Source organism: Dasypus novemcinctus, chromosome 2 (assembly GCF_030445035.2).
Source record: "Dasypus novemcinctus isolate mDasNov1 chromosome 2, mDasNov1.1.hap2, whole genome shotgun sequence".
NCBI lineage: Eukaryota > Metazoa > Chordata > Mammalia > Cingulata > Dasypodidae > Dasypus > Dasypus novemcinctus.
Genome location: NC_080674.1, coordinates 128955738 through 128981335, shown reverse-complemented (window position 1 = coordinate 128981335; position 25598 = coordinate 128955738). Strand labels below are relative to the sequence as shown.

Below are 25598 nucleotides of genomic sequence, written 5' to 3'. Positions count from 1 at the left end.
TTTTTGATTCAAACTTCTTTTCTACTCCTCTCTCATGCCCCAACAAGAGCCAACCCCTACCCTAGGATGACCAGGTGCTTCAGCTTTTTTAATGCTCTGGTGTATCCAAAATTTAGCTCCCCTTCTGTTACTTTACTCTGGGGTTCCCCTGGTATAGAACATCTTCCTCTAGCCATGCAAATGCCACCATTCCTCAAGGCCAGCTTATGTTCTGCCTTCTCTGTAAAGCCCTGGCCAATTGCTTCTGCCCTTACTGACCTTTCTCTTTTCTGCCCTTGGTAGGATCCTGCTTTGTTTCATTTGTGTTAGTCTTGGCTGCCACAAACCCTTGAGGGCAAGGATAGCATCTTTGACTTATATATATATGTGGCAAACAGTTACTGACTGTTTCAATGAAATACCAAGATGTAACACACAGCTGAAGACTCCCTTGGCATAATATTATAGATCTTCAAAGAAGCTCTTTCATGTTTAGGTGGAATGTGGAATTTCCTTTGGGTCTCCATACTACCACTGGAATTAATTAGCTTTTTAAAATGCAAATTTGATGAAGGTTCTTCTTTGTTCCAAATCCTTCAAAGGTTCCGCACAGTCTATAGGAAAAGGCATGTGATGCTTTCCATGAGCTCTGTGTCATTTTTCTCCCTGTGGTCCATTTCTCTCTTGATAAATGGCTGGAATGCAAGATTTCTTGTGGATCCCCTACCTACTGTTTACCCAACTATATTAGTCAGCCAAATGGGTGCTGATGCAAAATACCAGAAATTGGTTGGTTTTTATAAAGGGGATTTATTTGGGGTAGGAGCTTACAGATACCAGGTCATAAAGCATAAGTCACTTCCCTCACCAAAGTCTATTTTCACATGTTGGAGCAAGATGGCTACTGATGTCTGTGAGGGTTCAGGCTTCCTGGGTTCCTCTGGGCTCAGCTCCTGTTTTCTCCACAAGGTCAGCTGTAGACTATCAGGTAAATGACTCTGTCTCTTTCCCTGAGGCTCCAGCTTAAGACTTCAGCAACAAACTCCAACATCAAAACTCCAACATTAAGATACCTCAACTCTGTTCTTTGCCATGCCTTTTATCTGTGAGTCCCCACCCTAATCATAAACTCAATTATGCCCAGGTACAGATCAGATTACAAACATAATCCAATATCTATTTTTGGAATTCATAACCATATCAAACTGCTACACTCCACCCTCTGAATTCCAAAAGACATTACAATATTGAAAAAACCTTAAATCAGTAACAATGCAAGTACTAAGTCATATCACAATCAATTTAAAGACATACAATTTGTCTTGGGGCAAACTCCTGTCTGCTATAGACCTCTGAAACTTACAAAACAATTTATCTGCTTCCAATACACAAATGGACAAAGGATACACATTTTCATTACAATAAGGAGAAATTGGGAGGGAAATGTGCAGTTCAGTAAATCTGCAGGGCATCCCCTGTTGTATTTCAGTCTGAGAGTCATTCTTATGATGGTTTCTTCTCCTTGGGGCCTTACGGGAACCCACTCTTTCCACATGCTTGCCCAACAGCCATTTTCTTGGTTCCACCCTCATCAAGCATCTGGGTGTCCACCAAGCTCCAGACCTTACCCTCCTAGAGTGCTGGGGTGATTGTCACACCTTACCCAATCTTTGGGTTAGAGTCTTAACTTCCCTAATACAGTGTTGTGAAGACAACATCCCCCCCAACGTTTGGAAAACAGCCTCAACCCTTTTTAGAGCAATGGGTTGACCACTTGGTCTTCCCTAACCTTTGGGGGACAGGTCCACCCCACTCAGACCTGTGGGGTGCTGACCTTAACCGCCCTATTTCTTGGGGAACGTGCTCCACCCTCTCTGTACTCTGGGGCAGCAAAGCTCTCCCAGAACACTGGACAGGAACATCCACCCTCTTCAATTGCTGGAGCAAACTTACCTTCTCTGTACACGTGGGTGGGGTTCCTCTCTTGGCCCAAAGTGATGTCCTAATTCTAGATCTCAGCTTCCATGGTTTTCCTCTTAAAGCTGTTTCTCCTTCAATCTCTCCTTTCCATGTTCTTTTTATTCCAGCTGACAGTGGTTTTGTTTTTACAGCTCTCTCAAAAACTTTGTTGGTTTAGCATGCAGGAAGCAGGGGTCCAAGCCATCAGACAGTAAGACTTTTCACAATTCTCTCCAAGGTAACTGCTTCTTCAATCCTGATTTACAAGTTCCAAGTTTAGTTAAGTCCTCCAATGGGCCACTTTGATCTCGAATCTTGATTTCCAGAGGTTTGGAATTTCCAGAATCAGTTTCTGTTTTCTTTGTGCCTGACAGTTCAGTCCTCAGTATATTTCTCTTGTCTAGCATTTTGCTATTAGCTGCAAGCAGAAGCCAAGCCGCATTCCCTGGGTTTACTTTGGAAATTTCTTCAGCTAAATGCCCAGGCTCACCATTTTCAAATTCTGCCTTCCAAAAAACACCAGGAGTTAATCTTGCTAAGTTCTCTGCAACTTTAAAACACAGATCTCCTTTCCTCCGGTTTCCAATCATAGTTTCATCATTTACATCTAAGGCATCCATATTGCTATCAGTATCTTTAAAGCACTATAGGTCTTTTCTTCCAAACATCTCACAATTCATCCAAAAAATACCCTTTACACATTTATAAAACCATTCCAGCATTTTGGTAATTGCAAGAGCACTACTTCACTCCTGGTACCAAATTCTGTATTAGTCAGCCAAAGGGGTGCTGATGCAAAATACCAGAAATTGGTTGGTTTTTATAAAGGGGATTTATTTGGGGTAGGAGCTTACAGATACCAGGCTATAAAGCATAAGTTACTTCCCTTACCAAAGTCTATTTTCACATGTTGGAGCAAGATGGCTGCTGATGTCTGTGAGGGTTCAGGCTTCCTGAATTCCTCTGGGCTCAGTTCCTGTTTTCTCCACAAGGAGAGCAGTAGACTGTGAGGCTCTCTAGGATTTGCCTCTCTCCACAAGGTCTATTAGGCGAACAGCTTTGTCTCTTTCCCTGGGGCTCCAGCTTAAGACTTTAGCAACAAACTCCAACATCAAAACTCTAACATTAAGAACCCTTAACTCTGTTCTTTGCCATGCCTTTTATCTGTGAGTTCCCACCCCTTGGTGCATGGGGATTAAATGCCCTAATCATAACTCAATCATGCCCAGGCACAGATCAGATTACAAATGTAATCCAATATCTATTTTTGGAATTCATAACCATATCACACTGCTACATCATCTATACCTTCACGCATGCTATTCTATCTACCTGGGATGTCATTCCATCCACTTCACTAGGCAAATGCCTTTTAATTCTTCAAACTTTGCCTGACTATCACTTCTGTGAAATCTTCTCTGAACCTCCCAGATGGAGGTAATGCCAGCTCACACAGTGTGGTCTCTGGGCCAGCGGCATTGATACCACTAGGAACCTGTTAATAATGACCTATCCCAGACCTACTGAATCAGAAACAGCAATCTGTGTTTTCATAAGCTGTCCAGGTGATTCAGATGCACACCAAAGATCAAGAGGCCTCATCCTATATTACTTCTTCTCTTAGGGGTATATCCATTGCAGAATCCATCATGTGATATTTCACCTATAGGTTTGAGTAACTGCTTTCTTTGCTTCCAGAGGGTATCAAGAATATTTTATTTACCTAAAATACTAGGCATTTATAGAACTGAATTAAATGTATTCCCCTAAGTAGCCCATGATTTCAGTGGCAATAATAATTGCAGCAGCTAATATTTACATAGTTCTTATCTTCTTAGAAGAAAATCCTTAAGTCTAATAATACAATCATGGTGATAAAATGATATAGAGAAAGCCATGAGGATCTTTCAGAGCCAAAACAAAAATAAAACAAAACTAAAACAAAAGAAAACCCCATGTCCTACTTCTTCTTTGAGCTCCCTCTTGGTTTTCCTTCTAATAATATTTGAAATTTTAAATTCTCACCAAGGCAGCTGACCCAGATAGCCAATCAAGTTTCTAGTTTATTGCATTTGACCCAGTACAAAAATAAGTCCGCCTCTCCTAAACCTGCTCCCATAAGATGGACAATTCTCTGTCCAATCAATAGGACTCAAGCTAACTTCCTTTTTATGGCTATAAAAATCATTTGCTATCCCTAGAAGATTGAAGTTATTTCCATTTTTACACATGATCAGGTTTCCTTGCTGTAGGAAGACTTCTGATGTGCCAAATAAAATGCGATAAACTGCAAACTCAACTCTGAATTGTCTTTTACAGTGGTAAATTTAAGTTAAAAAATTAATTCTTAATAGGCCTGCTGGCTGGTGGCTCAGCCTTTTGTAAAAAGAATGATGGATTTGAAGCCACAGATGTGCATCCAAGCCCCAGCTCTGACATTTACTAATTCTATGGTTCTGGATAAATAAATCATTTAATATCTCTGGGTGTCAGTTTCCTTATCCATAAAACACAGATATTCATGAGATAATATAGATGAAGTTATTTTGCAAACTGTCAATTGCTCAGAAATGATTTTGTCTCTTCTCTCCATCCTGTAAGCTATGTGTGTCCCATATCCCTTTACTCTTCATCTCCATTCCTGTCATGATTTTGAGCTCAGTATATCAGGATGTGAGAACAAGTGAGGAGGATGGAGAGAGGTTGAGAGGGAAGAGGGAAGACATGGAAAGGAGGCTTGGCCTGTCCCAGCAGCTTATTTTGGTCTGCCTTTGCTCTTCCCACACTGAGAGAATCTCTGGCCATGGCCTGAGCTTCACAGATTCCATACAGCTGATGTGACATGACACAATCCTACACATCCCAGCCTATGCCAATCAATTTTGTCACCCTGCCATGCAAAATAGTTTGACCATGCATGGGATTAATAAGAAAAGTGTGTGATTTCTCTAAGTCTTTGGGGATCTCTGTGCACCCTAGATATTGTTCAGGACTCAAAAGCTTTGGCCCTTATCCCTGAACACTGGAGCCAGTTGCGCGAACAAGCAGACAGACATTACTCAAGTGGTAATGAGCCACAGAAAATGAAATAACTAAAATCCCAAGCACCTTTTCAAGATAGACTTTTAAATAACTACGGTTCCATTTGGTTTCCAAAAGAAACAATTAAGCCAGTCATCCAAATAATCATCCTGAAATTCAGGATTTCTCACACAGCTTTCCAAAATTCAGGTAGGCATCTCAACAGGCACGCAATAAAAATAAAAAACAATAGTGTGTACCAAGCAAAACTAAGTGTGTAAGCAAGGATGCATAGCTGAAGTGAAACTCAGAAACAAAATGTTTTTCTAAAACTCTGTCCCCTCTCTAAAGGCCTGCCCTTCCCATTCAGGATGTCCTGACTTCATGCCCTTCATAAGAGATTGGGCTCACTGCCCCTTCTCTGGGGATGTAGAACTTCACCCCTTTCCCTGCTAGCCCTCGGCTATGCTCTGCTTTCCTCCTCTCCCATCTCCTCAGGGCTCTTGCTCCGCCATCATCCGCCTTCTCTTCTCTTCTGCCACTCTCAACACTGGCTCTCTCCTCTGATCCTAAAACAGTCAACAGGCACTTTCCCTTAAGAACCCTGCCTCCCTGACTGGCCGTGGGCTTTCTTGTTCTTGTATTCTTACACACTGTTTTCGACAGAAGGGTCTCTATTCTTGTCTCTAGTTCCTCACCTCTGTATTTATTCCTTCAGCCACCAAAGCTTGGCTTCTGCCACATCACCTTGTGGACACTGCCCTAATTATGGTGACCAATGAGCTCTTAGCTGGAAAATCTAGTGGGTGCTTTTCTAACAACACCCCCCCACACACACACACCTTTTTTTATGACTTGTCACCATTGAGTGCTCATCTTTAAGGTTTCCTTTAGTTCCCTTGGTTTTCCTTCTATCTGGCAACTTCTTTCCAGTTTCTTTGGTAGAGGCCTCTTTTGTCACTCACCACATGGGACATACTTTGGCATAGTTCCTTCCTCAGAGCAACATCCTCCTCTTTCCATCTTCCATGATTTCATAGGTGACCTTATCTACTCCCACAGTTTCAACCACCACCTCTACAAGGCACAGACACTGATGAGCCACACTTTCATATAGCCATCCCAGACTGATGATTTAAATAGATTTCTTTCTACCATTCAGGCTCCATCACAGAAAAGTGTTATAATCCTACTTTCACATGCATTTGATTTTTGCTCTTGTTCTTTTTATCATATCTTCCAAGAAGTTTTTAAAATAAATAATAATCAAATCCCTTTATGCTAAGATGCTGCCTGTGGTTGGTATGTGGGAAAACTCAGTAACTCTTTTTGATAAATTAAGAGAGCGTCAGGAACTAATGTACGTAGAGTTAGGCAAAAGATTAAAGTCTACTCTGGTGGTGAGCTGCTAAAATTCAGAACCCACAGTTCTGAATAACCTTCTAATCTGAGAAATGGAGATTAAACGTTAAATATGAAGTGACAGGAATGGTAACTATTGAGGCAAAAATAACAAATTCTAAGAAATTATAAGAGAAATATATCTTGCAGTGGGACAGGTAGCCTGCAGTAAACCCTTTTCAACTCCACTGACAGCCTAATTTCAATTGTGAGCCAACAATCAAGTACCACCAAAAAATAGAAATTGATTGTTAAGAATGGATTTTATTATATTTAAATGTAATCTACCATGAAATTTCATATATGCTTAACTATTTTTATAGCATATCTTAAACTGTTTGAGGGCACAGAAAAAGTCTGCATTATTCTTCCAAAGCTTAGCACTATGCCTTGAACTCTGTTTAACAAATGCTTGTTGAACGGGTTGATATAAAAGCTAATTGTGCATAAAAGCTAAAGTTTGTTTAAATAACCTGTATACTCAAACTAATAACTCCTATGATTATCAGGCAAGACAAGAACATCTAAGGCTGTCTGCAGAGCAAGAGAAGGACAAATAAAAAAATTTGACCACTGCTCATTCTTCTAGGGAATCACTCTATTCATAACATAGAGGAATTCAGGGAATAAGATTGTTTTCTACCTTCTCAGGCAGAGGTATCCAGCCCAAGATCTGGAGTCTGAGGACCCGACTCTATTCCTGGGCTGTAATACTATCAGTGGACATCAACATGTAATTTCTCTTTTCTGGATTACATGATTCCTAATTCTTCTCCTGGCAGATGTTAGAAAAGCAAGATAATGCATATGACTTATAATATTAGAGCAGGGTGTGAGGTTTATGATGAATGGGACTGGAGAAGGGAGGAATGAGAGGTAATATAGACTCAAATCCAGGTCATTGCAAAAATAATAGGTGGGGGTATTTTGAACAGTTGAAACTAGATCATATCAAGAAGCACCCAGTGAAGTTTTAATGCCGATAACATCATGGCCACTGCTAGGAAGGGCAGGGCCGATCAATGCAGATAGTGACGAAGGAATTGTGGCAGCCAGAATCCATGGGAAAGTTCTGGTCACCTTCCAGGGAGAGGCTGAAGCAAGTATGACAGGATTCATCCTACTCTGGTAGATTCCTTGCTAGGGAAGGGCAAGGCGGGTTCTTGGCACCTTGAATATCTATCCTCTATCCCTTAGTTTCAGGGCCAAAGCTGTATTGTTTTTTAAAAAATTAATTTTATTGATACATATTAACAAAGCATACAGTTCATCCAAAGTGTACAGTCAGTGGCACTCGGTACAATCACATAGTTGTGCATTCATCACTTCAGTCTATATTGGAGCATTTTCATTATTTTAATAATAAGAATAAACAAACAAAAAAAGACAAACACACAAGAAAATTCCTCACCTCTCAATCTCTCTATGCTTCCCCCACTGTATATAGCTGGCATTTCTGGCTATTCCATCCAAAGTACATAATCAATGGCAAAGCCGCCAACTCTATGCCAAGGCCCACTTGTTAAGATCTACACCCGCTTTCTTCCTAACACTGATATGTCTCCCACTGCTGTGAAATGGTTCTTTGTCAAAATGCGACAAAATCTGGGGATGTGTCATTGGACTGAGTTGAGTAAAATGTGGTGCATACAAAACAGAAAGTGGACAGGTATAATATTTTAGTGAAAATGATGCCTAGTCTGTGGGGTAGAAAAATATACAAACTCACTGAAAGTGAGATTACTTTGCCATCATAATTAATTTTCCTACTAGACAGTGGAACGGACACCTTAGGAAAATGAATTCACATGATTTTGTGCGTCTACTCTAGGTGGCAAGGGCTTGGGTCAAAGGGATGGTAAAGTGGAAGAACATTTACCTTGATCTCACATGACTTGCTGTGACTCACAAAAAGGAGGTTTTCTAATTTAAAAGCAATTGCTGTCAGAAAGATACAGAAAGCAACAATAATTTCCAGGCAGAAAAGCAATGTATTTCACTTCTATTTGTATGTATACACATATGTACATGTATGTATGTATGCCTATATGTATGTATATATACTTGTACATGTATGCATGCATATGTCTTAGTTTCCCAGCTGCTAAACAAATACCATACAGTGGGTATTCCAGAGGCATTTTGTTTTGTTTCTGTTTTAATTTTAAAATAGAGGAATCTGATTCCCAAAGGACTAAAGGACGAAATGTGTAAACCCATTTGCAGTGACAGAGAAGACCTACGGACCTTTTGTGTTTATGTGTGTCATCATCTCTTCCTCATAGATATACAATTATTGCACAATGTCTTGTCCTTTTTTGAGGGCAGGGTTACAAGAATGCATAGTTTAAACTCTGCCTTTTTCAAAAGATGCACATTATTTGGAGTCTGGAAATTTTCAGAATAATTTGATTGCCTTCTGTGTTTTGTCTTATTAGGTAAAGGAAAGGAAATTTTAGTTGTTATTTGTACCAATACACAGCTTGTGTCTTAATTAAAACAAGAACTAGGCTCATGGCCAGAAGGGAAAATCGTAAAACAGAAAGCCTAGACTGTGTAATAGGGCTATGGGTGGAGAGTAAGAAGAGGAATTTTAAACTCAGTCATCTTCTTTGAAAACATCTTTTCAAATGTAATGCACATTTCTTCCTCCCTCCCAGCTACTTAACCAAGAAAGAGGCTTAAAGACTGTCAGGATGGGGGTTATGGAATCCTAAAAATAAAAGCATGCTTATGGGAGACGATATTTCTTTTTATGTCAGTGTATTAGCAAGTTGAAAGCACCTTCATTTTTCACTTCTAACATCTGAATAGTCTTCATTTATCCCTAAAAGCAGCTGCAACATTCATTTCTCCTAGTTTACCTTAACAGGCTGAGAACAATCATTTCAATATGTAAGAGGTTATTTCAGCTTCTTTTCCCATGATATCATTATTATTATGCAAGAACAATATGATTCTGGCATGTTTAAGGTGTTGAATCTGGATCAAACTGAATTATGATAAAATAATCTACCCTGTTACAGAGGTTGCCAGTCAAAGCAGGGTTTCTTTAGTTTCAAATGGATTGAAACACATGATAATTTCTCATTATGGTAATATAGACGTTTTGAACAAAATAATTCTTTGTTGTAGGGAATTATCTTATGCATTTTAGGATATTTAGCAGCTTCCCTGGCTAGAGACACAACTAAATACCAGCAGCATGTCCCAACTGTGACAACCAAAAATTTCTTCAAGTATCGCTAAATTTCCCCAGGTATGTGTATGTGTGCGTGCAAAATCACCCCCATGAGAACCACTGACACAAATTATATTCATCTTGGAGAGACTGTCGTGTTGTGTCTAAAAGTGGCTATTCCAGAGACAGGCTGCTCTTAGCTAGTTAGCGACCCTGCCCTGGTTACTTAACATCTCTGTGCTTCAGTTTCCTCATTTGTAAAAGTAAGATAATAATAGTATCTTTTTTTTTGTAGGATTGTTGAAGGATTAATTGAAAAAATGCATGTAAATAATACTTAGTGCAAGGCCCATCCCATAGTAAGTACTCAGTAAATGTTAGCTATTATTACTTCAACAATGCTATGCAATTTCATCCCCCCACCTCCTGATTTAAGTTTGAATGTAAGTTACAAAATCAAACAATAGAAACAAACTTCATGGGAGAAAGTTTGAATGCAGTTACAGAATTACACTCTTTGTTTCAGAATGGTCAAATTAGAGAAGCTCAAGTATTGCACAGTCCTGCACCCCAATTTGCTAAACAGCTTCACTTACTGCTCAGCATATTTTATTATCTTTTGAGTAGAGATTCCTAATTCATCAAAATTATGAGCGGCTGCCTGATCATTCTTCTGAAAATACAAATGTTATGTTGTATTAAAAGCAAAAAATTTAGACATCATGCCTGGTCTTTTCTCTATAGAGTTCTTTCTTCACCGTCGGTCATATAAATATTATTGTATTGTTTATTTAAATAATAACTAACGCTACCATTTTTAAGAGCAACATACTATGTGCATGCTAAGTATTTCATAGATATTATTTCACTCAATCCTCCAAACAAGCTTAAAAGTCTGGTGGGTATCTCAGAGAGGTGAAGTTGGTATGCCCAAAGTCATCCAGCCAGTAAATGTCACAACAAATAGAAGCCCAGGTCTGTCTGCTTGCAAAGCCTACGCTCTTAAAACACATCTTTATTATTAAAGTTCAAAGACCTACCACCAAACTCCCAAACCTAATGTAAGTTTTCCTTTCTACAACACCTTCCACCCTGTCTGCTGCCTCCCTCCCAAAACTAACCCTTGCTCTCCTTGCTTTTCCCCACTCAGTTCAATGTATGTTGAGGAGAGTGGTCATAAAAGAACAACAAGCTCTGAACACTTTAAAATCAAGCATCATGGTAAAGAAGAGAGACGGTCAGAGCCGACAGACAGACGTTATGGGAAGGGAGAAGTTCACCTCATGAAGCTTGCTTCATCTCAATGAGGCCTAATAAAAATTGTCCAGCAGCTGAAATAGGGAAATTCGGTTGCATTCTCCACTTTCCCCGCGACAAAGAAAGATTCATCCAAGATTGGATGAAACAGGTGATTCATCAGACTCATTCCAGTAATCCATTTTTTGTATATGATATGCATGTTATACTTCAAGTTAATGAGCCAAGTAGAATAAAATTTCTGCCATAGGCATGCTAAAGTAAGCTCATCTTTTTGAGACAATTTTCCCATTGATGGCCCAAGACTCCAGGCCTTGAGAGATCAATGAAAGATCAGTCTGAAATTGTGACCTTGGAGGTCCTGGGGAAAAAATAACTTGGTTAGTTCAGAATCTGCAAACTCTGAGAGTTGGCCTGGGCTACAAGAGGTCAATACGTTTGCAGGTATGGCAGAATTGACTTTATGGGTCAGGATAAGGCACATGCAGCTCTAAGCAAGCTTCATACATGTAAATAATCTATTCAGAGTAGCCATGAGTTCACCTGGAAGCAACAGGATGCTTGTGGGTAATATAGGAAATATGAGAACCATAAGGCCACAGCAACATGGAGTTAAGAGGGATGTCAGAGGACAACTAGTCCAGTCCGTGTCAATGCATAACTCTTCCTCATTATTCCCAACAAGCATTAATCCTGTGCTTTGATATGAACAGTGATGGGAAGGATTCTCCTAACTTTTCATCCAGTTTGGCTGTCCTTAGTCCGCATCCTTGTGAATTCTGTGGTATGTTGGCTGTAGCAGAGTCAGCCATGCAAAGAGAACTAACATGCATAAGGTGCCTACTATATGCTGGCGCTTTGTAAATCTACTGCATTGAATAATTTTGACAATACTGAAACAGATTAGGAGAGGGAGGCTCAGCAAGATTAAATGCTTTGCCCCCCCAAGCACACATGCAATTATGGGGAATTCACTTCTTGGTCCAGCAGACCCCAAAGCCACACTTTGTCCGCCACACAGGGTGTCTATCAATTTCTGGATTTAATTGGAAAAGTCTGCATTGTTCAGATGATAAAGGAGAAAGCAGTCAATGTAGCTGAAGGCAGAATAACCTGAAAGCATTGCTTGCAAATGATAATACTTACAGAGATGTCATCACTGAAGTCAATTTCATCCAAATCAAGGTATTCAGGGGCTTCCATTATTCTTCTTTGAACATTTTGAGTAAGGTCAAATACTTATAAATTCCTGGACAAGACAGAAGCAGAAAAGACAGACAAAATGGTGAGCTTTTTTCTTTTTTGTAACTAATACGGCAACAAAAATTCAAACAACTAAAATGAGAAAGGCAGTTATGTGCTAGTATTGCCCTTGGGCACATTTTCTCTCTTTGAATGTCCCCAGTCTGGCTTTCTAGAAGCAGTAGGCACAGCTCCTTTAAGGGTCCCCCAATAGCTCCCCAGCAAGGATCCACGGCCCTCTGATTTACTTAATTTGTGTCTCCCTGTCTTCACAGGAAGCATTAACTCAGGTCAGAGTCTTCCCCTATGATCAATATTAGGCCACACTCAGCACTAATCACATTCTGGTTCAAAGCAGGGGGCTTTGGGGATAGAGAACCAGCCTGGAAACCTTAGGAAAACAATATTCAAATGCTTATTGTGAGTATGTCCTTAGATACTATGTTGTAGAATTTGAGAGAGGTTCAATTATTTGCGTATAGAAAGGCCAGGACTCAGGGATGATTTTGAGAAGGAAAAATGGTTTATTGATGGCCGGCCAGACTCAGGAGCTTTCTGTTTCAAACCTGAGCCCCAAAAAAGAATCCTGAGTTCCTTTTATACAGAGGAAGGGTTAAACCGTTCTTTGTTTCAGTGCTCAATAGGCTTGAATTAGCATATATATCTTCCACATCCTAGGTAAGCCTTTTAGCATGGACTTCATACATTCTAGATAAGCTTTTAGCACATTTGGTTTGCATTGATAAACTGTTTCCTGGGACTGGAGTCATTGCCATATTTACCAAGGGCAGGGCTGCAGCCTCTCACCATCCCACACCCACAAGTCAGGACAGACAGCTCAGGTTAAGGTTATCTCCAAAGAGACAAAGAGCCTCCCACCCACAGCCCACATCATTTCCCCCCTTATGCCGAAGCTTAACTTGCTAAGCTTTGGCCCTACACAAGAGCAATGAATACTGTATCTCCACAGTAGTAATACAAGACAGATACCAACTAACCAACAATAACGGACATTTCAGAATTTACAATGCAAAATTCAGTTCACCCCATCCCACCCCAAAAAGAAAAAGGATCTTGGTACAGATTTGTTGTTGTTGTTGTTGTTGTTGCTGTTGTTTTAACCAGGGCTTGGGATTGAAACCTGGGACCTCATATTGGGAAGCTGGTGCTCAACCACTGAGCTACACTGGCTCTCCCAAATTGTTTAGTTTGTTAGTTCGCTGTTTGTTTTTAGGCGGTACCAGGGACTGAACCTGGGACCACATATGTGGGCAGTAGGGGCTCAATCACTTGAGCTATATCTGCTCCCCTAGGTGCAGTTTTAAACCTGGGAGTTATCACATTGCTCTCTGCTTCTAACAGCTTTGCTTCAGAGGCCCCGACAGCGCCAAAGTGACCTGAGCGTAGCCGCCAGACTGTCCTCCATCAGCATTTGCCCCAGGGCTGCCTGTGGCAGCGCTTTAAATCTGATGTAAGACACATCACCTCCCAGTTCATTTTCCTGTCACTTATCATCATCACGACTGGCAGTGGCAGTGGCACCTACAGATGTCAAAAAGAGAAATATAGATCTCCTGGCAATGCCTTGGTGTGCAGTTATCTTTCAGAGAGGCAACTCTCAGATATTGAAGTAGGATTCCATTTCAAAACTTGTCTTTCTTATTATAAAAACTGTCCTAGGTACCTGACTTGATTATCTGAAATAGTTCATTTTCCACTCCTTGAATTCTCTAATCACTGTGTACCCTGCTGTATACACTGCACCTGCAATGTAAAGAATACATTACTGGAAAGTGAAAATAAATCTAGGATGGTGAAAATGGACTTACCAATATAAGATCAGAATGTTAAAATACCTATTTTTAAAAGGAAAATCTCATTCTGAAGGCATTGCTTTTCATTTTGAGATATTCCTTTGTTTATACTATGCAAATGGTGTATTGAATATAAAAGGAAAACACACTTGCCATCCATACCTCCAACCCATCAACTGATTTAATTTTCTGCATTTCCTCTCATCTCCTCTCCATCTACCTACACAATTTTTATATTTTTAAAGTCAGAGTGGATACAGAGTGCATCCAAGACAAGATTAGAATGTTACTACTGTGCTCAAAAGAGGTTATTAATTTAGAATATTAAAAGTTCTGCAATCACTAGAAGGTTTAAAATAAAAGGAAAACAATTCAAATTTGTAAAAATATATGTAAGGCCATGGATTTATTATTCATAGAAATCTAAAGATAGGTTCTTAAGCCAAGTACTTGGGTATAAAAATATATCACTGTCCCCCTAGTCCTCACAGAACTTTTCAGGGGAAAATACACGAACTCATATTTGCAAATTACTCAAAATAACTTTCTCTTCCACTCTGATGGATTTTGAGACAACCCAGACTCTTCGGATTCCAACTTGTCAGCTAACAGATTTTCTTCCAATCCAATTTCTTCTCACTACATCTGTACTCCATGATGAATTGTTGATTACAGTCTCTATCCCCTTGGCCTTGCTGAATACAAAGATGATGCTGGGTGCCAGGATGTGGTACAGCTAAACAGGATATCCCCAGAATCATGGAAATAAGGAAAGATGAAGCAGAAAAATATCCATCAAACTGGGGATGGATCCAGTGGATCTTTAAATATATGGAAATACAAAACCAAATTGAAAATGCAGATGAACACTTACTAACCAAAAGAATAAAAAAATTACTGTCGAGTCTCTGTTTAAGGGGCTCTGACAATCTAGAGAGCAATCTCTGTTCAAGTTTAGCCATTCTAATGGAACATACCTGGTAGATAATATAAATCATGACATTACAGCAGTTCGAGCCAATTTCAGGAAGACCTGGGCCCCAGTTCCCATTCGTATTTCAGTTGGTTGGATGACCCCACCTCAGACTAAGGAGCCCAAGGCACCTGGGACTCTCTACTTGTTCACAGGCCTCCACATGCAGCCATCACATTCTCGAGCTTTCAGAACGTCTTACTTAGTCTACGACTCAATTCCCTTTTTCTTCCACCTCCTACTCCACACCCAGTCTGCAAGGAAGCCAATGAGCCTCCTTTTCAGGTCGATGACACAAATGCTAACAGAATGCTCAGCTACAGAGGGCACAGACCAGAGGCCCCTGAGCTGAATCTGGCCCACAGCTGTGATTTGTCTCATCTTTAGCAATGTTTAAAAAAATCATATTGGTTGCCAACTTGTGGACCTTGGTTGATTTCACATAAAATTTTCAGGCTTCACTTTAAAACTATCTGAAGGTCTGGCAACACAGGTCCACTTTCCCCATGGCAACAACTGGCTAGAGCTGAGCAGGAGCTTTTCCTACCTGCATATGAGGCATGTGCTAACCAACAAAAAAAATTAATTGCTTGCCTATGCCCCCTCCCAGCCTGCTTTACTCACTGACAAGCCTGGCCTGGCCTGATAGGTATTTGAATGTTTCACCCTTTGAAGGAATTCAGGAGTAAACAATAAGTACCACCCCCCCCCTTTTTTTAACTTTTTACTTTTTTTGCTTATTTTTATTTTTATTGAAGTATATCATTCACACATGAACACACACAAACATATATCATTCATACATGAGCACATATAAAGGTTGCAAACTTACAAAATAAACATACATAACATCACACAGGGGTCTCATATATCACCTCCACCAACTCTTTGCATTCCACCCCCCTTTTTTCATTGATGCCTCCAGCTAAATGTTTATTTTTTCTAACTGAATTTGTATTATGCTAAGATCGACTTAACTTCTGATAACACAAAGCAACAAAATTAAATTTCTTACAAATAAAGTACCAGCATGTTACAATTTGTGCTTTTATAGTGCCTTCATTTTATCTCTTAGTACTAGGGAAAGAATACCTTCACAAATATAATAGAATGTTAGGAGACAGAGATTATGTTTCACTTTACAACTGGAGGAAAGAAAGGTTCCTACTTTGTTGTGATTTGTGTTGTGGATTTACATGGTGCCACTTTACTGTTGGGATGAGATAGGGAAGGGGGAAGGCAGGAAGTTGTGCCAAGCACAAGACCAGAAAAGGACCTAAAACGATCCTCCACCCGCCCCAGCATCTTAGAGGCAAGGGGGCTAACCCTACTCAAGGCTGACAAGAGTGGGTTCAGGACTAAGTGAAAATATTTTCCAGGCTTCCCAGAAAGGGCAGTCTAGCTCAAAATCCTTTACAGTAAATTTTTATTTACATGCATTATAGTCTGCCATGGACCCCTCCAGAATCTCAGGAACCAGCCATTGGTTAAAATCTACTGCACATCTACCTTATCACTACTGACTCTATAAGCTGCAGACACTTGTCCCAGATTTTCTGAGGTCTCCTGATGGCTTTCTTTTGTGTTACATCACCTTGTCTCCTAATACTTCTCTTAAGATCTGTCTACCCTAAGTCCTTTTCATTGACTGAAATCATTCCATTTCAAACTTAGGTGGGCTTTTAATGACACTGGTAGTTTTTAATTTTTTATTGATTCGGGCAGGTATGTGTGCTTTATTTATTTCTTTGTGAGGGGACAGGGGAAAATGAAGTTTGGACAGGATAGCTAAAGGTAAAGGAAAAATTTTCCAATGATTTACTTCTCCCAATTTGGGTAGAAAAATTTATGGGTGGGAAAGAAGAAGAAATGTTAGAAAGTGAGGTTACTGGACTGGGTTGCTGTCACCTGTAGGCAGTGGAGCAGCTACTGATTCTACCTTGGCCCCTTCTTTTGATGTGCTCAAGACACTGGAAGAAATCTTACCTGACCTCTAAACTGATGCCCCCACTTGAGGAGAAATAAAAAGCATCAATTATATTAGATGCCTGTGGCATTATTCCTCTCCTCAAAGAATTTTGATGCATTGCCAATAACAGAAGTGCCTCCAGTGCCTACTAAAGTGCATGTGAGGGGCTCATGCCCCTTATGGGTCCATCAACACTATGTCACCTTCTCCTAATGACCTCAGTGATGGCATAGCTGCTTCCTTCAAGGGAAGATTCCATTTGGGAAATAGCTCAAAGTAGCCAGGAGTCAAATCTGACAACAAAACGTAGGCAAGCAATTAAAAAGCTAGCCTCCACCATACCTCCAAAATGTAAACTTCTGGTGGTATTTTGTTGTTGTTGTTGTGTCTTGAAATCTGACTCTGAAGATAATTCCATATGAAGACTTTCAAAAGATGTTTTGGGAGATGGCAGATCACTGGAAAATGGAGGGAACATAATTTCTTTGAGGAACTGTACGGTTTTCAGCACCACATTCTGGTATGTTTGACTCATAAAGGGCTCACTGATTTGTGACTATAGTCACATATCACATAAATTGCTCTACTGAAATTCTTTTAAAAATGCATTGCCTCACTCTATTTTACAAGGAGTCAGCATGGACTCATTTTGAAGGCTCACATTACACAGATTTCTCCTTTTCTGCCAAAGTCACTGTTACTACATTTACCGGTATACTGGTAATTAAAAATAAGTTGGGCTTGTCAAAATAAATGAGTATATACATTTGGTGATGAGGTAACCTTAATTGATATGCATCACAATTCATTTCTTGACTCTTTAATCTACTTGTGAAAACACAGCGGCTCCTTACACACACACACACACACACACACACACACACACACAGACCCTTGCCAAATTTGTCCTGGGATTAATTTTCAATTTAAAGCCTGCACATAGACAGTGGCCTTACTTTCTCCAATATAATGAGAGCTCAAAAAAACCACAAACTAAGTACTGAAAGACTTGGGTAGGAAAAAAATTGGAATATATGAAAGTGTCCCCAGTTGGCTCAGTAGCATGGCTGGCAAGGAAGCAACTCATTCCAAATGTTGGATTCAGTTTCTTTCACTCTTTGATTCAACAGTGGCCAGAAGCATGGCAGTCACTAAATGCCTAGTCCTGAAGCAGAAAAATGATAGAGGCAAGACATTTCTACTGGAAAGAAGCAAAGGAAGGAAAGCCAAGAAATACAGATCAGGAAGAAGGGGGGCAGAGGGGGTGAAGCACAAGCTCTGTAGATTTCATCCACTTCTTCACTTGTTGAATATTTCTGAATGTCCCAGCAGTATGGAACATACAGAGCAAGGGTATACACACAAGAAAACAGGCCATTACAGTACAGGGTGGTACTTGCTGAGAAAAAATGAAACAGGAGCCTGAGAAATGAGGGAAGTCTGCCTGGAAAGGTGAGGTGTAAGCTGAAAGCTGAAGGCTGAGGAGAATTACCCAGGGAACGAGTGGGTTGTAGGGGTGAGGAGGAGGGCAGTGGTTATAGCACAGACTACACTGGCTTGTGGTTGGATACCATATAAAGATGGATAACACTGATGTAGTCCCTATTGTCATATTTTGCGTCTAAAAATGGGTATCAAAGGGTAAACACCAGGGAGAGGTAATTAGGGGTATTTCCAAAGCCAGAGTGTAAACAAAGCACATCTTCCTGGAATATCAAATTTTCTGGCATGTCTGGAAAAAATGCAAGTGAATGTTTAATATTAAACAGGAGATGTCAATGCGATATATTGTGCCTACACCAGCTCCTGGGGACAGGGTACTGCATTTCTTCCCCACCCACCCAGAGGAAAACTCCCACAGAAAAAAACTGTGAAGCAAAACTCTATGGTAGAGTCAGGGTTCAGTGATTTTACATATACTCTTTCTCATGTTGTTGTAGAAGTTGAGAGAGGGTCAATTATTTGCGTATAGAAAGGCCAGGACTCAGGAATGATTTTGAGAAGGAAAAATGGTTTATTGATGGCCAGCCCGACTCGGGGGAGCTTTCTGTTTCAAACCTGAGCCCCGAACAAGACTTTCAAGTTCCTTTTTTACAGGGTGGGGAGTCAAATGGTGTTTTTATCAAGGAAAACTACTGTCTTTATTATGCACAGGCTATATTATATTTCCCATTCGAGGAGTTCCCTTAAGCTTTGGCATCACCACCATCAGAGTCCGGACTGACTGGTATGTATATAGAGTTTGCATTGCTAAATGGCCTCCCAGGACTGGAGTCATTGCCATGGTCACCAAGGGCAGGACTGCAGCCTTTCACAGTCCCACACCCACAAGTCAGGACACAAAGGGACGAACAGCCTCTCATCCATAACTCACATCAATGTCTTCTGTCTTATAAAGACCCTGGGAGACAAAGACCTTTATAATCTCCTTTGTGGTGACAAGGAAACCAAGGTTCAGAAAGGTTCTGTGATTACCTCACAGTCACACAGCCAGGTCTTCGGAATTTAAGTTAAGTACTTTTCTCCTTTCTTTCAGCTTGTCAAAACTGTAACAGCAAAGTAACACTGTATCTACATGAAATATTTTTTTCAAGTTACTTGAAACTGTCCACTTATCGGATTTTATTTATTACAACTCTACAGGGGAGGCAGAGTGTGTGTATCATGATTTGTAATCACATACTTCCTATTTTACAGAAGGCAAAACTTAGGAACTTTTGATTAGGGTTATATACTACTAAGCAGCAGCAAAGCCAGAACAGACAAAACATTGTCAGCTAATGCATCTGGAGCTCTTCTGGTTTGCCACAGCACTGCTTTGAAGCATGGGTATATCTTGGAACTATCTAGGTCAGAATTCCATAGGTCTCCTTAGCACTGAATTGTATTGTTCTGGGTGTTCACAAAACATAACTCCATACAATTTTCTCTTTTTTCTTTCAAGTAGAGTCTGAACAGAAGTGTGAGGCATGATCATCATCATTAAAGAAAATTATATAGACCTTTGTGTACCCAACATACCTTACTGTCTTAGTTCACCAGGGCTGCTGTAACAAATACCACAGACTGGTTGGCTTAAACGACAGGAATTTATTGTCTCACAGTTTTGGAGCCTAGAAGTCCAAACTCAACTTGTCAGCAGGATCAGGCTTTCTTTGAAGTCCATAGCGTTCTGGTGGTGGCTTGCCAGTCATAACTCAATCCTTCCATCTGTCACATGGCCATCTGTCTTCTCTCTTCTCTGGCTTCTACTGACTGACTGCATCCTAATTTTCTCTTGTTTATAAAGACTCCAATCAGAGTGGATTAAGGCTCATGCTGATTTCATTTGGCCTCATCTTAATAGATCCTACATATTATACAAGATACTATATACAAATGTGTCAGAACCCCACAGAACCGGGGCTTAGTACTTGAAGATCCCTTTCACGAGTGAGTTACCTCATGGGACTGGGGTTTAGGACTTCAGTATGTCTTGTCGGGGATATGATTCAGTCCCTAATATTAACCCACAGATATCTGTGAACTGGTCAATAAAACATTCCATATCCAGTTGGTTTAATATTTCAGCTTTACCTTCAAATAAAAATTTATATGACCAGCTTTTCGTAAGTCTTCCTAAGAAGTCAAGGAAGATAAAATGGTACTAGAAAACCTTGTTTTGACAAATATCTTTAAAAGTTGGTCTTTTGATAGTTTTGAGTCCTAATTTATAGTTCAAAACTCTTATAAATGATTTGTTGGTTATTCCATTATTTCTAAAATCTAAATACTGAGAATGAACTGCCTTATACTGAAACTATGAAGCTGGAAAAGACCTCAGTTTTTAAGTCTAGGCTAAATATACATATTTTATACACTGTTTAATCTGTGTGTATGATTTAAAGTGAGTTGAACGCTTAAAATTCTATTTTGGAAGTAGGGAGGAAAGAATTCACATTCACAGTAGCTATACAAGAGAAGATAAAAAGGTACAATTGAAAAAAATACAAAACAAAAGGAAAAAAATACTGTTTTTAGTTCTGGGTGCCATTTCTTAAGAAGGCATAGGCAAACTGGAGTGTACCAAAGCAGAGTAAGGAAGCTCAATCAGTGGTTGGAAAACTCTGTCTCATGAAGTACAGCTAAAGATATATCTAACTTGGAGAAGAGAAAAACTCCCTTTTAAGAATCAACAAAGACATCAGGTGAAAAGGATTTGACTTCAAGAGTAGATCTTTGAGGAAGTTTCAGAGACGCCAATTTCAGCAAACACTTCCTTATAATGACATGCTGAACAGGCTTTAATGGAATGGACTGCTTTATACAATTACAACCACCCCAGCCAAAAATATATATATATTCAGAGGGTTAGGAGGATTCTCTGTCAGGGAGTAAGAAGAGAATCCTGCATTGGAAAGGAGAAATAGATGACCTTCTAACAAAGATTCTGTGTAATCTGAGATGGCACTGGGAAATGACCTTGAAACTGAACCAAGACTTTGGGATGGTTCCTGACAAGTTTTACTGTTTACTCCTCTTCAGGTTGCTACCATAACAATCTCTGTTGATCTTTCCTTATCCTCTTTTCATCTGCCATCCTGATTCTACTAAGAACTTGAATGAAATCATGGAGGTTAAAGGAGAGAACTAAAGTGAAAATAATCTAAAAAGAGAACTGGAATATTTTTCATTCAGTGAGCATATTATTTAGTCTATCATTGACTAAAACTTACCAACTCCACAAGGACAAATACTTTGACCTAATGAGGTTCAAACAAAAAGAAAATATCTAGGAAGAAAAAGGAAGCATTTCTACCACCGGGATGTTGAAAATGGGCACAAGCCAATCATGTTTTTTTCCGGCTTCTGGAAAGGAACTGTGGAATAACTTGGGAACTGCATCCCTTGCTCAGTTATGTGCAGGAAAACTTTCCAAATCCAAGTTTCAAATTCTTGGAGCACCTGTAGCGATCATACTTTTCTCTTGATTTTGCCAAGTTAGTTAATTTCTACAGTCAATTTGTTTGGTGATTATTACTGAAAGCATTTCAAGCACAGATGAGAATCCTGATTCCCATTTTAGAGACAAATAATACGTGATAGCAATATGCACGGGGAGTACTGAAGACAACAGGAGTCTGTTATCCTGGCTTCATTCTCATAACTCTGATTGTGAGATGAAACTTCAGAGCAACCTGAGAGATGAGTGATCCTCAGATTTTAGTGTGCATGAGAATCACCTAGAAGGCTCACTAGCACACAGATTACAGAAGGAAGAGTTTCCGATTCTACAGGTCTAGGATAGGAGCTGAGAACTTGCATTTCTAGTAAGGTCCCAGGTGTTGCTGATTCTGCTGTTCCTGAGACTACACTTTGAGAACCTGTCTAAGATCAAGGGCTATTCCCAGCCCCAGCTACATCTGCGTTTAATTAAATGATGGTGACCTCTTCCCCACATCCCCACTCTTCCCAGATGTCAACTTCATTACACAGGATCCATGCCTAGTGACCCTCTGATTAAACTGCCTCAGTGGACTCAACTAAGCATTTTCCCATGAAGACCACCCAGAAATCTTAAATCTGTGTTTTTTTTCCCATTCCCGGCACTATGTAAGGGACAGACATTGGCCCACAAATCTCTCCAGATTTGGGGCCTTGGTTACTTTAAGATTTCCTTTCTCCACAGCATCTCATGGTTGCAAAGATGTTCTAAGTCCCTCCTGCTAATGAGATCCAGAGGTTTATGTTTGTAGAGCAGAAATTTCAATTCAGGACTATCCATGTACTAGAATTGCAGTATAATAAACCCCAAGTCTACTAACATGGAAGAAAACAAAAAATGCAAGCTCCTCATAAGAATTAGTCTAAAATGTCATCAATAAATAACATGTATGTCTAAGATATTTAAAAGAATTAATTATTGTATCCAAAGCAGTCCAAATGGCTATGCTAACTAACTGTGAAAAATAAAACCTGGCTATGTGTTTTAGTTAGAAATATAAAGTGCTTATTTTTATTGAATCCACATCCAGACATCACATTATTGTGAGGATTTTTATCATTCATGAAATTTGTAAATATACCAATCCAAAACCCAAAAGAGGGAATAAATTCTTTAGAAAATGAACATCCTTTTTCAGAAGAAATGAGTATACTTATATATACTTAGGAGTTGCAAGGCTAGTGGGCTGAATATCTATATATAGTAAGCAAATATTCATATATCTATACATACACACGGAGTATGATTAAGCAAGCACTAATTATTTAATCTAATGCTTTTTTCTGAACACTAATTTACTAAAAATACTTAGGGAAAAGGACAATGAATAAAATCTTCTTCCAGCTTAAATGAGGCACTATTATTACATATGTAAAAAGTGAACACTGCAAATTTAACTAATGTACTTCCAACATGTTGAAGCATTTCAAGAAAAACATAAGATGAAAACATAAGATTACTGTGAAGTACCTTTTGGAATTCAGCTAGGAAGTGTTATCCTCAACATCAATATGCTGTTTTTAGCACAACACCTTGCATGCAGTAAATACTTCATATATGTTAGTTATGTTGAATTCCTTTATAGATGCTGATCAATGTTGAGTCACTTTAGGATATCTACATTAAAAATCTTGCTATTGTCCTACATAACAAATGTCATGATTATTAATTTTCTTTAAGTCACAATAACTTAGTGTTTATATATTTTCTTCTTGCACAGTTGCCCTCAAAAGTCTATTTTTGAGGAGGCATCAATTTCCCAGCCCCCTGTCAGAAACTGCTGATGAAGGCGGTGAAAACTTCATCTCTATTCTATGAGGGGATCAGCTTCCCCAAAATTAAAATTGAGTTATTTTACCATTAAGTGTATGGAGAAAGAATAACATTAGCAGGTTGTGTTGTAGATTTTTCCTCTTTTGCACCACATGCAGATACTAACTTTACTTTGTAGTTTACCAACATTAGCAGGAAAGGACTAAGAGCAGAGAAGCCTGAAGAGAGGGTTGTGAGAACAGCTGGAATAAAGATGTACACTGCCAAGTGTTTCAAGAAATAGACTAAGACAAAGTGAGAAATCCAAAGTGGAGTGATCAGCAACATTAATAAAATACTGAACTTGGCCCCTCTAAGGATTTCAATTTCTGAATCATCATCTCCAATCCAGATGTCACCATATGTCATCTTTTTTCTCTCCCAAAGGAGGGAAGACATACAGAAACAGACAAAGAATAAGATGGCTAAAGGGAGAATATCAATAAGAGCTAAAACTATTTTCCCATAGTAAAATTCTACCTGCTTGTTTCCAAAGTCAATTAGGCAATCCATGTAAATCCTGTTAGTTGACAAAGGGATTGTTGCATTTCCTGCATTCAGGTATTCTGCTTTTCTAGTATAAATTAAGACTGGGAGGTAGACTGCCACACCAGTCACCCAGAGAGCAGAAACCACCTTCAAGGAATGCTTCTGATGATCTAGGTTTGGAACATCACTCAAGGGGTGGACAACTTGGTAAAGCTTATGCTGGAAAAGCAACGCAAAGTATGACAGGAACCAGATGGCCAGTGATGTTGTCAGGGCCGCTGTGAAGTGCAGAACTTTACAGCCTGCTGAATCTAGCATGAAACCAGAAGAATAAACAATTTTCATGACATTCACCACCAAGTTTTTAATAAGGTGGACAAATATAAGGCTGAAAATTAGAAGAAAGGATGTCTGTAGGTGTCCAGTGATACACTTCCTTGTAGAATAAAATAAACATGTATTTCCAGTAAAGCTCACAAGGATTAGAATGGTACAAGCGGTGATCTCCAGCATGTCTGCAGATGGCTTCACAGTATACGGCAAATCACTCATCTCAAATATCCTCTTCTCTTCAGTGTAAGTCATTAGGAGTGCAGAAAATCTTTAAGAGGTCTTTAGTAAAAGATCTGGATTTCTTGTTTTAATCCACTGTGTTAACAAAATCATCAACTCGTATCATCCTAACAGTTCAAAGAAGGTCTGCAGCAGAATTCTGCTTGTTCCAGTGAGTTACTGAAAACAGAACTGCCTCCCAAGAGAATTTTTTTATCATCTCCAGGGCACTTAACTATGATGAGAAAGCACTAGGTATCCTCAATTAAAAGTTCTCAGAAATTTATTTATAGCACTATAATGCAATTTCCTAGATATAATGTCATACAGTTTTTAACAACCATGGGGAGGAGAAAATTAAATTTCTGAAAGAAGGGAAAGGTAGCAAGTTGTCAAAATTACCCCTCTCCAGTTATAGAAAAAAACAAAAAAGACGTGTGCTAGTATAACAATGAAGATTTCCCAAAAACAAAACGACAAATTAAGAATAAAGGGGATAACATGGCAGAGATTTACCCTAGTACAGCAATTTTCTCCTTTCTCTCCCTTTTTTGTGAAGCAGGCATAGTCTTAACTGTTCAATGATCTCTTGAAGTTGTTGGGAATACAAAGTAAGATGAGAGAAAATACTTGAGGAAAGAAGGAAGAAAGGGAAAGTATAAGCCCATGGCCAAATCTCTAAGCTTTTAATTAAAGAAGGATTCTGATAAATGGGAAGTGGTGAGGAGGACTTCTTCCCCTTCGAGCACTAGGGGCTAGGGAAAGATTTCTGTCCTAAGTATGAGTGGAGAGTACAGAGCAAGGACAGAAAAATGGCACTGAAACATAACAGGTATTAACTCACTTTTTGAACAAAACCTCTTCGTCAAGGATATCATAAAGATCCATTCTAAGGACAAACTCTTTCCCTCCCCTGCATGTGCTTTAAAGATTTGCTCTCAATCATCCTCAATCATTCTAAAAGT

The 25598-nt window shown here is 39.4% G+C and overlaps 1 protein-coding gene across 22 annotated transcripts in view; it reads right to left on the bottom strand.

Annotated features, from left to right (window-relative positions):
• Positions 1-25598, bottom strand: part of SNCAIP (synuclein alpha interacting protein) — a 157180-nt gene that overhangs the window by 62231 nt on the left and 69351 nt on the right. For 15 of the 22 annotated variants that reach the window (XM_004477687.5, XM_058277697.1, XM_058277801.1 and 12 more), the window contains one exon: positions 11945-12047. In XM_004477687.5, the coding sequence (XP_004477744.1) occupies positions 11945-12001 (57 nt within the window). In that variant the 5' untranslated portion in view covers positions 12002-12047. Of the gene's footprint in view, positions 1-11944; positions 12048-17138; positions 17255-25598 lie in introns of all 22 variants that reach the window. The other 7 variants (XM_058277748.1, XM_058277789.1, XM_058277740.1 and 4 more) reach the window with 1 other exon arrangement.